We start from the raw sequence: 15,254 nt of genomic DNA, 5'->3' as shown, positions 1-15,254 counted from the left end.
TAGGAGTAGTATGTGGGTTCAGATGATGGTGTAGGTGGTTTTAAATGATGATGTGGTGGTTGCTGGTGTGTCAGTGGGTTCGGATGATGATTGAGGTTGACACAATCGATTCGGTTGATGTTGTAAGAAACGGTGTGACAAATGAGTGAGACAAAAAATAAGCAATCAGAGTGTAGGCTTCAAACATTTGAGATTTCAACAAGTAGAATAGCGTGTAAAGCAAGTGTGAAACCATGATGTCTAATTAAAGGAAAAGAAATATGAGTGGAAATGAAAATTCTTGAACCTAGTCAATCAATTCAATTTAATCCTATGTGCATGAAGCAAAAATAATACAAAATGGACTCTCAAGCATTAACTTGGAAGCAAGTAGTAATCAGCTCGTATAAGGCTGTGCTCCGATTTTGTGCTTCAACTCTGGAAAATATTCACATAAACCATATATGTTTTGTTAAATACACACTGCGTGTCATTGTTTGTCACCGGCACAACAGTGAAGAGGACATGAATTCTGCAGATAAATATTCGGAAGCAGAAGCCAATCCATGCAACGTTCACCTGCTGAAAAATAATTGGAAAATCCTTTACCGATAACTTACTATGCAATTTCCTCAAGTATTTTATATGTGCATACTGATGTAACACAGCAAGAAAAGAAATGAAATAAGCATAGCTTTATTTCTGTTTTTGCTCCTTTTGGTCACAATTTCTTACTCACTTTTAGCCCTTGCTGTCCTCAAACACTCAAATCAAGCCACACGAGAAAAATTTAAAAAAATTGTCAGACAAAAGGAAGAAATAACTAAACTTTCAAGTAAATAATACCTTAGTAAGCTCACATTTGATTATAATGAGAGACAAAGTCCTTCAACTTTATTCTTTCCAGTTATATGGAGCACGCTCGACAACTAAATAATCATCCCTGATATCCTTCACAACTCGAATCTCGTCATCAAGGTAGACAGTCTCAAACCTATACAGAATCTTAAGAACAGTAAAATATTTGTTTGCTTCGTCAGAAAGAACAGGAAATTATATGACAGTCTGACAGAGAGATGAGCCCATAACAATTTTTCATAAAGCACAATGAAATGTTCCTGTTGGATGAACAATGAAACTTGAAAACATCAGTAGTAAACATGTTTCTATGGAATTGCAATTCAAGAAAAAACATCAAGGAGGAATGGACATAATTTAGCTAATGCTAAACTTGGAACCCAGATTTCCAAATGCAAACCAAGACCTAAAACTATTTATTGCAGTAAAACAAACAAGAAATTAAAAACCAAAAGTTTAGATCACACATAATAATAGATTTCTCAAAAAAAAAAAAAAAAAAAAAAAAAAAAAAAAAGAGAAGAAGATACAAGTACTAACCAACCCTGCCCAAATGGAGGCAATGGGATCTCCCAGTTTTTCCCCCTGAGAACAGCGCTCGTAAACCTAAAAGGTCCAATCAAATTTGACCAAATATTTAAGCGAGATGAAAAGAGCAATAACTAAAATTAGTTTGAGCCAAAGAAGCAATCACTTGAAATTCACTCTCTGAGACGACGCAACCTCAATGCTAGAGCGAACAAAGAAAACTCCGTCAGGGGGGAAGGTAATCACGTTGTTGAGAGTCTTGTTCTGGACGTCAATGACCTGCAAAACGTCGCCGGCTTGAGTACCGAACAGGTAAGCCTTCTCTATTATGAAGAGCTGCTCTTTCTCGGTGGTCCAAAGGAGCCGCCACGTGGCTGAGAGGGAGACGCCAGTGGTGACCGTGTCGCGGCCCAGGACAGCCATGTCATCGATGGCTTTGATGATTGAATCGCGTTTTGTGGTGTCGTTTTGGGTTTTGAGGCCCCGGTCTTGATCGGAGATGAGATTGAGGAGGTGTCGTCTGGCGGATTGCGATTGGGCGGTGAGGGAGGAGCATGTGATTATAGGAAGGCGAAAATGATGTGGTTTGGCATAAAAGGAGTTTGGATCATAACGGGATCGTCGTTTTAGTTTGCTGGAGACACTCGGAGGAGATGATATGGTGAGAGCTGCGACTGTCACGGTCATGGCGTTGCCGGATTTTTTTATTTATTTCTTGGCTGATTGAAAAAAACAGTTGAGAAACCAAATGGAATTGGTGGTTCAAGTCGGACTTTGGGAGATAAACTAAACAAGTGACTGTCTTAATATATATATATATATTACTGTATATTTTAATAAATTAGAAATTAAAGTACAAAAATGTATATATTTGAAAAAGATAACAAACAATATCGACAAACTAGAACCGATTAACCAAAACATAACAATATTAGAACAAAAACGATACATCCGCAGCAGGTACTGTAATGGTAACAGTGAATTTAATACAATTTCATTTTTCAAATAATGGACCAAAACTTCAAGACCAGAAAGTTAAGAAACCAAATGTTATGAACCAGAAATGAATGAAGTTATTAAAACACCATGCCAAGGGGATCGCTTGAAGATATTGTTGAATTTTATTTTACTTATATTACAGATATACTAACATAAATAGATTAGGATAACCAAGAGATGAGACTTGTTAAAACCTTTGGCTGCGGCTATTTTCCTCTCTAGGTTCAGTGTTCCTTACTGAAACCTTTCTATATTCTTTGATCCTATTTTCTCTATTTCTTCTACTGTTACTATTGAAATTGAAGGAAAGTTCAAACCTTGAGAATGGATGTTTGTTTATTTTATACATGTTCCCTGATGTGCAAACATCACAATTGCAATCACCAGGCTCCAATTAAAATTTTAATAACAAAATGTATTCACTCAAAACATCTTGTGTTGTCATGTGAACTTAACAAAACAGCAGGGACAAAGGATTCCTCAAACTGCAATTCCATGATTACTAATTTTTGAAACCTCCTTTGCCAACGTATTCCGTTCTCGCTTCGCCTCAGAAGCAAGTTTGGATACCTAAACATTCATTATATCACAATCAACAAATACATTTTAAAAAAACGGGTCCATTTATTCATATCCAGATAGCTTACCTGCGACCTAAATTGAGATGCTTCTCTGCTTGGAAGTTCTCCAAGGGCATCCTTTAATCCTGACGCAATACATAGAGGGATTTTTCTCAGCCACATTAATGCTGAAAAACAATTTAATGAACCTAATTGAGAGAAAGTGCTTGAATACCTGCTGCTTGTCTTTCAATCTTATAAGCTGACTGAATTACACTTCGGATCTGCTTGCCTGCTTGCCTGAAACAAAATTGAATATGTTCTGAATGAGAAAAATTAGACTCAAGAAGCTGTGGTTAACATTCCACTGCACTTCCTTTGAAATTACAAACCTGAGTTTTGTCCTGCCACGGATCAGCTCTTCTTCAGCTACCGATGCACTCCGCTGGAAACATCAATTATGAAACATATTTCACAAATGTTTGATCAAAGGAACTATAGTTTCCATGTAGTACACAGTTTCTAGTGATATTCTCATATAACGTTAAAATTTTACCGTCTAGTAACTACATCTCAATGTATTTCCAGGATGTCTATTAAGAACAAGAAACTTTTGAAGTAGCTATAGGCATCACCAGATCAACACTTGGTCGGATAAAAACTGTTCGAAAAGTCAGTTCGGCAATTTAAATATTTTTACAATCCTGGGGATTACAAAATTCCATTGAACACACAACCTAAAGTACTAGCTAAAACAGCTCAAGTATACCTTTTGAGATGGTGAATTCTCTGTTTTCATCAACATTTCATTCTTAACTTCTGATTATTATTAAATAAAGAAAAAAATATTACTTATGTGTTTAACATAGAAGAACTCTAGAATAAGCTAAAACGAAGCATAAAAGTTCTCTTCCATTGACAAACACACATGCATAAAACATGTAGTTTCTGGATAAGTGCATTTCATTAAAAAGAAGAGAACCATGCTATTTAAACGACCAGCACAAACCAGAGGAAGCCAAGTTTGCTTTGAAGTTCAAAATCCTAATTTTTGGAAATAACCTGTTTGTGGGGATATCAGGAAAAAAAAATAGAAAATCTAAATTTTACATCACCTAGAATAGCCTATAAAACAAAACTAAAAGCGGAAGTAGGTATGCTAAACAATGCACGAGTGCTAGAAAACGTACATGAACAGATGTCTAATTTAATTAAAGCATGAAACAACTATCACATGATTATAGAATACTTGTCGATATTCGTATGATCAAATGGGGAAAATGTTACCTCCAACTTCTCACTTTCAGCCTTAAGGCGATCAATTGACTGTCTCAGCTCCTTCACTCTAGTATCAGCTTTGAATATCATGGACTGCAAGACCAAACAGTAGGATTATAATAGCGCTTTAAACCGATAAAGAATTTTAATGAGCACAGCCTACAAACTGGTTTCTTTTTTTTCCAAAATAGTCTAATAAAATTAAGAAAAATACTTTCTGACCTGAGTGATTGTGTTATAAACAGAAAAAAACTGATAAAAATATCACTGCATGGGCCATGATGTGCAAAAAGAAACAGAAGTTTCAAAAGGCAGAGCAATAGTTCCTTCTTTGGGAGACAGTCAAGCTGTACGGAATGGGAACATAAGAAGCTATTAAAGCTTCTCCAACATTACGACAACAGGCTATTCCAACTTTCCCTTGACATTTCACAATTCTACTACCTTCTACTGTTGAAAACTTAAATCTTTGCATGCACCTTGAAATCTCATTCCTGTCCTCTTCTAAATTCCAAATTGAAAATAAGTAGTGGGTCTTCTAAAATCCAAATTCTGTATATGTATTTATAAATCTAAATAAATCCACCAACAAAAATCAGGTAGTGAGGACAGACAGGGGACTCCATAAATAATAACTTATAAAGAGAACAGTATTTATGTTACGTCTTCACTCTGAAAAAGGCGCAAGGCCTTGTAATATAGTAAACGTCTTGGCCCTGCACATTGAAAATTACAAAACAATATCAATTAGGTTCAAGTTGTAGATCCAGGATAAAACAACGTAAGTAAGAAGTTGAAGAGAATTGCTTAACATGTCATTTAAGGAATTATAGATATGCAAGCCTAGGAATCATAAACCTGAAAGTAAGCTAAGCAACAACTTAATCAAGACCTCTTCACTATTGCAAAAAACTTGAACTAATCATTAAAATTGGCCATGAAAGAACAGCACTACGACATAGAAAGACCAAGTTTCTATGAATAACACGTTATGCATATTCATTAGAGCATAAAATCACATGGTAGCATCATTTTCAGCATGTAAAAAAAGGGTAGAGATGGATTTAATTGAATCAACTGTTGTGTATACATCTATGAATGCAGAAACTGGCTAAAAATATTATAGAACCATACTTTTAAGTACCAGAAATCCCAAGCCAACAGCAGCACCGCCCGTGATCAATGGATTTGAAGCTGCACTGATAATTCCCTCTGCAACAAAATGTGAAACATTTAAGCTAAAAATTGATTCTCCTATATACGAACAGAATGTGCATGTACTGAATCCGTAGATGGAGCAGACCTTTAGTGTTTTTAAATGCCAAGTTCTCGTAAACATCAAGTAGCGATTTGACATCTTTAAGTGAATCCTAGCAATTAAAAGAGAGAGATATAAATTATCCGTTCTAATTATCAGCTCAAAAAAGAAAAGAGAAGCGTACGATGGTTTGATTAAAATGAGCAGAGGAAGTGGAGCGAATTTCTGAAAGCCGAGATCTAGAAACTTCGATTGTGGCGTTAACATTCCCATCGATGATTTTCTGGTAGAGAACAGCTTGCTCCACAGCGTAATCGATCCATGGAGTGAATTGTTCAGGAAGATGCGATTCGGTTTTAGAAGGGGGATCGCGGGGCGGAGGCTGAGGCGGCGTTGGTGGTGGATTAGGATTTGGGCTATCTTCGGGTGATCCAGATACCGTTGCCATGGGGGAGATGGTATTGTTTCGCTGCGTCTCCTGCCCAAATTGGTTTTAGAATCGAGGGTCTACCAATCCCGGAATGCTCCATTTTGGACTTGAAGGGCCCGTTATAAATTCGGGTCATGCCAAGTAAAACAACCCGATTTGTCGGTCTAGTTTTACACAATGCCTCTCGATTATTTACCAAATCCCCAAAAAGTTATTGGTGGTTAAATGGATGGGTAAAAAAATATGGGAATAATTGCAGCCTTTTGGTGTGATTAACAATTATAGTCGTTTATTTTTTTATTTGATTATTGTTAAAAATATTTTCGATGAATTCTATCATATGATAGTCTAAATAATTGATTTTATTAATCTATAAATGATAATTATTATTCTACAATTGACACTTATACCTAACTGACACTTGCGTGTGATATGAGTTAGTATACAAGTCTTAAGGCATAACTAGAAGGGGATCTCTTCTCTCCTTTTTCTTTATATTTTTCTCTCTCATCCTTTTAAGTCTCAAGAATATTGTTTATCGTCTTAAGTACCCCTTATAACAATCGATTACGGCTCTTCGTATAAATTAAAAGGGGTGAATCGCTCATAACCGACATAACATACATTGATATCATCAACAATTTAGTGTGACGAATGTAAAATTACATCACGATGAAGAAAAACCAATCAAGATGAGCTCCATAGAACAAAACAATTAATTCAACTTGTCATCCTTAAAACCAAACCGAGCGCATCCCTAAGCCACTTGAAAGAATAGTTAATGTAATCATAGGAGGATCTCAACTTTCGACATCCTTTGACAAAAGGCCACGCCCCAACGTGTAATACTCATGGAAACTATTGCAAAAAGGCTCAAACTCATAGAAGATTAAAAAGTCAGTTCTAGGGATATGGAGTCTTCCTAAGTCTTCGACGAAACCACTGATGATCCACTAGTCGTTTCAGCTCACATCAATGACTTCTTTGTTAAAAGAGTCTTAACGAACAATGTAAGTGGAGGTATTATAATGAGAAGCTTTCCAAAAAATGGAAAGGTCACAAGAACGACTAAGCCTTGTAGATCCATTTATGGTTTCTTCAAACACTCGATGGATATAACTAGATCTATCGTGTGTTACATATTACCTTGGGAGATGACAAACACATTGTGTTACACATGGACTAGATTGATACTCTTTTACTTAGTTATCTAAATATTCAAATTTTGTTTTAGTTTAAACTATCAACGATAAAATATGAGATGCATATTTTATTGGTAAAATTAAATCACTATAAGTCATTATATTTTTATTATTCTCCCCTCTTAACGGATGTAGAAGTTTATGGTTATGTAAAATTTCTTATTTTTTTATTAAACTATATTTTAATAACTAATATAAAATAATGAGTATTCATTTAGCCCTTCATGGTACCCTATGCATTCGTCCATGCTATTGACTTGATCGATGAACCAACACAAAATTATTACTTAGCAAAGATCACTAGATAATTTTATTGATCCAAAGCAATTATATCTTAACGCGGGCATTTTTTTATTAAGTCTTAACACAAGCATGCAACAACAATATAATATAAAAGGTTTCTAAAAAAATCAATATAATATAAAAGAAATCATGCTATCTATATCTATATATTTTTAAGATCATAATACTTTATTTAATTCATTGTTTTCAAGTTTAACATGTGCTACTTATTTTCCTATAGCCAAGCCGTGTTGCACGTAGTTAAAAGAAAGAAAGAAAAAACAATAATAAAAACGTGAGAGAGTACCCAAAATATGTGGAAAAAGGCAGGAAGAAGAAACCGAGAGACAAGGGGAGCATGAAATAGTTTTTCTTGGCTTGGAATTGAACGGGTATGACAGTTAGAACCACTTTCTCTCTTAACCTCTCAAACCACATTCTCTTCCCTCTTTATATTATATATCGTTCTCACACTCCAATGGACCAAACACAATACACAGTCACTGGTTGTACGGATTCCGTGTGTGTGTGTGTGTGTGTTTTTGTAATAGTTAACTGTAATCGTTTGAATTGACTGGCGGCGGCGCCACCAGCACCACCACAAAGCCGAAGAAAAAGTCACCATACAAACTTTACAACAATCTTTCATTATACAAGAGCAATCGACTCACCCTTCTTCCTTCCTCGTTCAGCCTTTTACTTCATTTTATTTCCCTTTCGTATGGCTTTTATTGTGGATCAACAACAATCGGACTTTAAGCACGTTTGTAGAATTTGCAAGAAGGGATTTGGGTCAGGGCGAGCACTTGGTGGGCATATGAGGGCGCATGGAATAGGTGACGAGAGTGGCCACATTGACGACGACGATCATGCAAGTGATTGGGAAGATAAATTAGGAAGGAATGTTCCACCTAGCAATAAGCGCATGTACGCGTTGCGAACCAACCCTGATCGATTAAAGACCTGTAGGGTTTGTGAGAATTGTGGGAAGGAGTTCCTGTCTTGGAAATCGTTTCTCGAGCACGGTAAATGTAGCTCCGACGATGCCGAATCGCTTGTGTCCTCGCTCGGCTCGGATGGCGACAATGACACAATGAGGCGAGGTTGCAGGTGGTCCAAAAGGAAAAGATCGTTTAGAGCTAACGTGGATGATTTCAGCTCCTTTTCGCCGTCGAGCGAAGAAGAAGATCTCGCGAATTGCCTAATGCTGTTATCGAATGCAGCGGTTGATCCTTTCGTAACCGAGCTGGAGGAGTCTTGTGCTTCGGCCAGCAAAGAAGAGGAAAGAAGAAACACAGTGCATTTCATTGCTCCTATTGCATGTAGGGTAGCCATGGACAAAGCAAAAGGCGTTGCCAAAGGGCTGTTTGAGTGCAAAGCATGCAAGAAAGTGTTCAATTCTCATCAGGCATTGGGAGGACATAGAGCTAGTCACAAGAAGGTTAAGGGATGTTTCGCAGCCCGGCTGGATCGTATGGACGATAGCCAAGCATATGATGTTCCCACACACGAAGAGTTTTTCCCTAGGAAATCACTGTCATCTTTGCAATTTAATCAAGGAACCAGCACTCCATTGGCTTCTGCACCCAAAAAGAAATCAAAAGTACACGAATGTTCAATCTGTCACCGGGTCTTTTCATCAGGACAAGCATTGGGAGGACACAAAAGATGCCATTGGATCACTTCGAATTCGCCCGACACTTCCTCTTTGGCTAAGTTCCATCAGTTCCAAGATCGAACGGAGCCGAAGTTCATCAACAATTCCGAGCCACTCAATCTTAAGCTTGATCTCAATCTTCCTGCAGCAACTGAGCATCACGATATTGTACGACGGAATCACGATAATCCGTTAGGTTTCAACGTTTCGACCGGAATTTATTTACAGCCATGGTTAGGAGGCGGTGATGCCAAAGATAAAGAAGATAATCAACACCAACTGCAACAGGTTGACAATCAAACCAAAAATGATCATTGTAATAGTTTTATGCAAAATGCAGACGACGAAACTGACAGAAAGTTGAAGCTAACAAAACTAAAGGACATCAATATGAGTGGAGGTTCATCCCTGGCTGCAAGTTGGGATTGGTTATTTGAACAAAATTAAAAAGTTGGGATTGGTACAACTACTAATGCTGGCTATGACTCTTAATTAAATATTTTGTAATGCTTAATTGCATAATTATGATAATGTCCTCATTTATATTACTTTTCATCTTTTTTTACACATTTTGTATGTATATATATTCTAAAACAGAGTGCAATTATAAATTTAATTAAACTAGTTTATCAAATATCAATGTTGGCATGTTTTGGTCTAACTTGAAAAAGGAGATTTACAGAAACTGTTTTTGGTTCAGTCTGCAGTATAGCGGACCAGGGATTCAAAGCTATAATGCGGTCCAAGCGCCGTTATTGACCAAAATAGTGGGGTGAAACGGATTCACACTAATACGGTCGATAACGACCGTAACTTAACAGTTAACAGCCGATCGCTACTGCCGTTTTTTCCGTTACACCATGTCAACAACATACCAAGTCAAGATCAAGTATTCAATCATTCAAAATAAAAGAAAAAATAGCCCAACTGAATAAGTACATGAACATATTGTTTCTTGCTTTTTGCTTTAACAGCTTCTTCCTTCCTGTTTTTCTTTTAGTGTAACATGCAAAATTTTGAGAAAAAAAATGGGTATTTATGGTAGGAATCGAAGTAGAAACCAAAGTATGTTTAAGAACTTAAAAAATTAACAAGAAAATAGATGATTTTTTTAAAATTAAATCCAATTTTCTCTTTTTTTTGCTCTGCCTTTATGTTTCTGCCTCCTCTCTCTCACTCAAGCACGCGATAGAAGAAGAAGAATAAGGGGTTTGGGGAGTTAATAATATTTTATTTTAATTATGTTTTAAATAACTTTTTTCTACTTTTAATATTTTGGGTTTGGACCAAATCAGACCCGATAATTTAATTAGATTTGGGTTATAAGCTTATAGTATCATGGGTTTTCTTTTAAATAAATGATGAGTTATTTTTACTTTTATGAGTTTTAAATTATAATATTTTGATTTTGGTAAGTGAATAATAATCGATAATTTTATGGGTTAATTTTTTAAATGGGTTAAGATTTATTTGTGAGATTGAATGTTCAATTTAAATTTTATACACTAAAACTATTTTTATAATTTATTATTCTATGCATTATATGGCTTAAGGGTCAGAGTTGCTCCTGTAGTAGATCAAATTTATCAATTTAGTCCTTATCGTATTTTCGTATCAATTTGGTCCTTAAAGTTGTTTAATTTCATCAATATATACATTTGATCGTGTTGACTAACAAGACCATTAGTTTCAGCTGATGTGGATTCCAACTGTTGCCAACAAAGCTTTTTTACTGACATGTAAACATGCTGATGTGACAATAACACAAAAAAATCTTTTTTTTATGTTAACAATTACACGGGTTATATAACAAAACCTAAAATTAATAATCATTCCACGATCGTAAGCATCCCCATTTCTTCATCTCCCTTTCTTTCATCCCAGACTCTTCATCGTCATATCCAGGCAGGTAAGGGTTTTCAATTTCATTTTTTTCTTTTCTTTTATTTTGTTCTTATCATTTGAAAACCCTAAAGTACTCAACTTTTTTTATCTTATTTGAATTTTCTAATTTTAAATCAAAACCCCGAAATTGCATTCTTTAACCATTGTTTTTCACTATTTTATAATGGCATTGTTGAAGAGTGTGACTCGTAATCGTGCTTATAATATGACTGTCATAACCATTTTTTTATAAAAATAATTTAATATTATTAAAAAAACGATTACGACTTTAATTTTGGAAAATTTGGTGATTTTGGAATTAATTTGGAATAAATTGAATAGAGTCGCCATCGACCTTTAGGTTAGGTAGGTCGAATACCTAAAAAACGTCTTTTAAAACAATTTAAAAAAATCATTTTATAAGACAAAATTTGGTATGCGTCACCAAAGATTCGATTAAATGGATTCGGGAATCGGTTACGTGTAGGGAAGAATTAACACCCCACAACGCCCAAAAACTGGTACTGTGTCGCTTACACATTGTCGTAATGGTAGAAATTACAAATCGAATATAAAATTAAGATGTGATCCTTTTATTGAAATTTAATCAATTTGCTTCGAATAAATTAATTAGAAAATTCTTTAACTCGAAAAGAAATATCGAAATTAGTAATCCTCCCATCAGGAAAGCTAACTCGACTATTTCTAGTTAATAAAAGAATATTCCCTCATTGATAAATATGCAAATCGAATATAAATGAAATTAACGTTTGCATTCAAATAAAAATGAAATAAATACTAAATTAAAAACACACATTGCATTATTAAAATAATTAATTAGTAAAATATACTCGACTTGTTGCAAGTTCCTATGTCGTTAAAATGCCGTATCGGATCGTACCACTTCGACCAAGTGGTACTTCCCACGCCCATTCTATGCATACGTGTTCTTGAAAATATAGTCGATATTTCATACAGGGATCAAAATATAATGAAAATAAATGTAATTGAAAACAAGATAAATATTACATTAAATGAAATTAAAACATTATTTACATAATACAAATAACCAAATATAAGTGCAATAATCATACATAAATGACTAAATAAAAGAAAATATTATAAACCAAGATAAGATTATCAAAAGGTAAATATTTGTAATTACAAGGATCAAAAGGAAGAAAAACAGAAACTTGATGTACTAAAATAGTAAATACAAATTTAAGGGAGTAAATAGCAAATACAGAATTGAATAGGTTAAAAATAGAAAGAAAAGAAATTTAGGGACCAAATAAAGAAATAAACTAATGGGACTAAACAGTAAAAACCAAAGTCCGAATTACAAATATTAATAATACATGTATCAAAATGAAGATAACCCAAAATAATATAGAGGACTAAAATGAAATAAACAGAACATAAAAGATCACAAAGTAATTAAACCAAACATCAAACAATGACTAAATAGAATATATACGAATATGGTGACCAAATTCAAATAACAGTAAAGATAAATGCATGGGATCAGTGATTAAATTGAATATTTGAAAATATTAAATCCAGAATCAATATAGACAAATATGATATATAAAACATGAACAGTGACTAATACGAAATAAATATAAATATCACAACCAAATTATAATATCAGCAAACAAATATATAAATTAATGACTGAAATGCAATCATTAAAAACTAAAAGGCTCGAAATAAAACAATAATATTTCATTAAATGACTTAAAAAATCATTACAAAGGAGAGACCTAAAGTGTAGTTAACCCAAACGATGAAATTACAGACTGGTCCCCCTTGAAACTACGTCGTTTCGTGGGAGATATATATCCATAAGCCTAAAGCTTTCTCATTCCATCTTTTCATTTGCTTCCTTTCAGCCGAAGCAGAGAGAAGAGAGAGAGATTTAAAAATCAACCTCTCCTCGTCGGGGAGGGGAGCCACGACAGAGCTCGTGGTGTGAGCGGCGGCGTACGGCGACGCCGGTGGCCGGAGGAAGTCAAAAGAACCAAAATGTTCCTCTCCTTCCCCTATACCTCGAAAAAACACCCCACTCGACCTAAAGCCAACCCTAAATCCCTAGATCTAGGTGATTACCTTCGAAAGAAAGAAAGAGCACGACGAATTTCAGGCTTCCACGGCCTCGGACCACGGTGAGATACCTCTCTCCATCTCTTCTTCCTTTTGTTTTTCTTTTTTTGTTTCGGTATCCCTGTTTTTTTCAGTTCGAATGGGTTTTCTTTTTTCTTTTTTTTTTTGGTTTTTTTCTCCTCCCCCTCTCTGAACCTGAATGCCTCTTTTAAAATGGTTGCCTCTCTCCTTTTTGTTGTGGTTGCTGAATGATGATATCTAGAACTTAGGGAAATTATGGGTGATTTGGTAGCTGGTGAAATCCTGAACTTTCGGGATTTAATTTGTTTTAAATGGGTTCACTTGATGATACATATTTTGATTTTTTTGCTGTTCTTAACTGTTAATAGATTGATGGAGGGACCTTCGGTCACTGTGGATGCAGGCAGCCGGCGTCAGAGGCTGTCGGCGAGGGTACGCTCGGCTTGAGCGGCGGCGGCGAGGGGATGCTCGGCTGAGAAGCTGGAACGTCAAGCGGCGGCGGCTGGGAGACCAAACGGCGGTTGAGCTAGGGTTAACTGCATTTAGGGTTTAAAAACCCTAAATGCAATCTGGGTTGCTGAACATGTCTAGAGCTGGGCCTCGGGTTAGCTGGGTTTGCTGCGGGATTGGGCCAGTTCATTTGTATCTGCTGTTGGGCTTAGGGATTAGGCCTACAAAAATATGTAAATAATAATGATAATGAATATAATAATAATAAATAATAATAATAAAAATAACGATAATAATAATATATAAAAAAAACCCGGACAAAAACGGGTGTCTACAGCTGCCCCTCTTTGCGCATTCTTGTGTTAACAAGAATAGGGCAAAGATGAAAAGACATCACGTTTTTGTCTGGCTCTCTCCCTTAGAAATTGGATAATTTTGGTTGTTGGGGACGACACTGCTCATACGTGATGAAGAGTTCGGGTCGTTTTAAGGTTAACGCGGTTCCTACGTGATGAAGAAGTCTGGTCGGGGAATGATACGGCTCATACGTGATGAAGAGTTCTGGCCATCTAAAGGTGATAACACGGTTCCTACGTGATGAGGACGGCTGGTTATCTATGTTTGACATGGCTCCTACGTGATGAGGAGATCTGGTCTGGGAATGACACGGCTCATACGTGATGAAGAGTTCTGGCCATCTTTAGGAGTTATGGTTTCAAGAGAAACCAAATTAAAGATTTGTTTCAAAAGAAACAGACTCAAAGATTTGTTTCAAGAAAAACAAGCTCAAAGATAATGTGTTTCAAAAGCAACTGTCTCGAAAGAGACAAAATTCATTTCAAATGAAACAACTCAAAAGATGACGTTTAAAGGGAATTGTCTCAAGCGAGACAAAATTTGTTTTTAAGGGAAAAGTTCTCAAATATCTGTGTTTCATGGGAAACTGTCTCAAATGAGACAAAATTCATTTCAAGGGAAACGATCTCAAAGATGTTTGTTTTGTTTCAAGGGAAACAAATTCAATGATGGTAAATTTTGTTTTCCAAAGAAACAAACGCAAAGATTTTTCTCAAAGAAACTGTCTCGAGAGAAACAAAATTTTGTTTCCAAAGAAAGAGATTCAATGATTTTTTTTTTGAAAAGACATTGTCATAAGAGCCAAAACTTTGTTTTTCAGAAAATTGTATCTTATTGAGACAAAATTTTGTTTCCAAAGAAACAGACTCAGATTTTTCTTCAAAAGAAACTGTTTTAAGGGATAAAACCCTGTTTCCAGAGAAACAAACTCAAAGATGATCTTGTTTTTAAGAGAAAATGTTTCAAGAGACAAAATTTGTTTGAAGGGAAACGACTCAAAGATGTCATTGAAAGGAAACTGTCTCATGCGAGACAAAATTTGTTTTAATAGAAACGATCTCAAAGGTGGGTATTTTCAAAAGAAGTTGTCTCGAGAGACAAAATTTTGTTTCAAAGGAAACAAACTCAATGATTTTTTCAAAAGGAATTGCCTTTAAGAGATAAAATTTTGTTTCAAAAGAAACAGACTCAAAGATGGATTACATCTTAAGTAAGACCAAATTTGTTTCAAATGAAACAACCTCGAAAGTTAGTTTTTCATTAGAAACTGTCTTAAGAGAGATAACATATGTTTTTAAAGAAATAGACTCAAAGATGATTTTGGTAAGAGAAACAAACTCAAAGATTTTCAAAATGAACATATTCAAAGATTTACTTCAAGAGAAACTGTCTCAAGAGATACAAAATT

At 35.3% G+C, this 15,254-nt stretch overlaps 3 protein-coding genes across 3 annotated transcripts; 1 reads left to right on the top strand and 2 right to left on the bottom strand.

Moving 5' to 3' along the window:
• Positions 1-261: 261 nt before the first annotated feature.
• LOC120186360 (probable plastid-lipid-associated protein 11, chloroplastic) lies at positions 262-2,142 on the bottom strand. The gene is made up of 4 exons (XM_039190314.1): positions 1,532-2,142; positions 1,378-1,443; positions 840-973; positions 262-558 (listed from the first exon to the last, which is right to left on the bottom strand). Exons 1-3 carry the CDS (start codon positions 2,050-2,052, stop codon positions 874-876), a joined length of 687 nt encoding a protein of 228 aa, XP_039046245.1. The 5' UTR covers positions 2,053-2,142; the 3' UTR covers positions 262-558; positions 840-873.
• Positions 2,143-2,682: 540 nt separating this feature from the next.
• Positions 2,683-5,958, bottom strand: LOC120186359. Its single transcript, XM_039190313.1, has 9 exons — positions 5,645-5,958; positions 5,506-5,572; positions 5,337-5,414; positions 4,866-4,918; positions 4,212-4,295; positions 3,317-3,369; positions 3,160-3,224; positions 3,012-3,070; positions 2,683-2,934 (listed from the first exon to the last, which is right to left on the bottom strand). The coding sequence occupies exons 1-9, from the start codon at positions 5,906-5,908 to the stop codon at positions 2,845-2,847; spliced, it is 813 nt and encodes a 270-aa protein (XP_039046244.1). The 5' UTR covers positions 5,909-5,958; the 3' UTR covers positions 2,683-2,844.
• A 2,137-nt stretch (positions 5,959-8,095) lies between these two features.
• Positions 8,096-9,478, top strand: LOC120186348 (zinc finger protein ZAT9-like). The gene has a single exon (XM_039190303.1). It carries the CDS (start codon positions 8,096-8,098, stop codon positions 9,476-9,478), a length of 1,383 nt encoding a protein of 460 aa, XP_039046234.1.
• Positions 9,479-15,254: the final 5,776 nt, after the last annotated feature.

Source organism: Hibiscus syriacus, unplaced genomic scaffold (assembly GCF_006381635.1).
Source record: "Hibiscus syriacus cultivar Baekdansim isolate YM2019G1 unplaced genomic scaffold, ASM638163v2 tig00113337_pilon, whole genome shotgun sequence".
NCBI classification, from domain to species: Eukaryota; Viridiplantae; Streptophyta; class Magnoliopsida; order Malvales; family Malvaceae; genus Hibiscus; species Hibiscus syriacus.
This window is presented reverse-complemented; position numbering and strand designations above follow the sequence as displayed.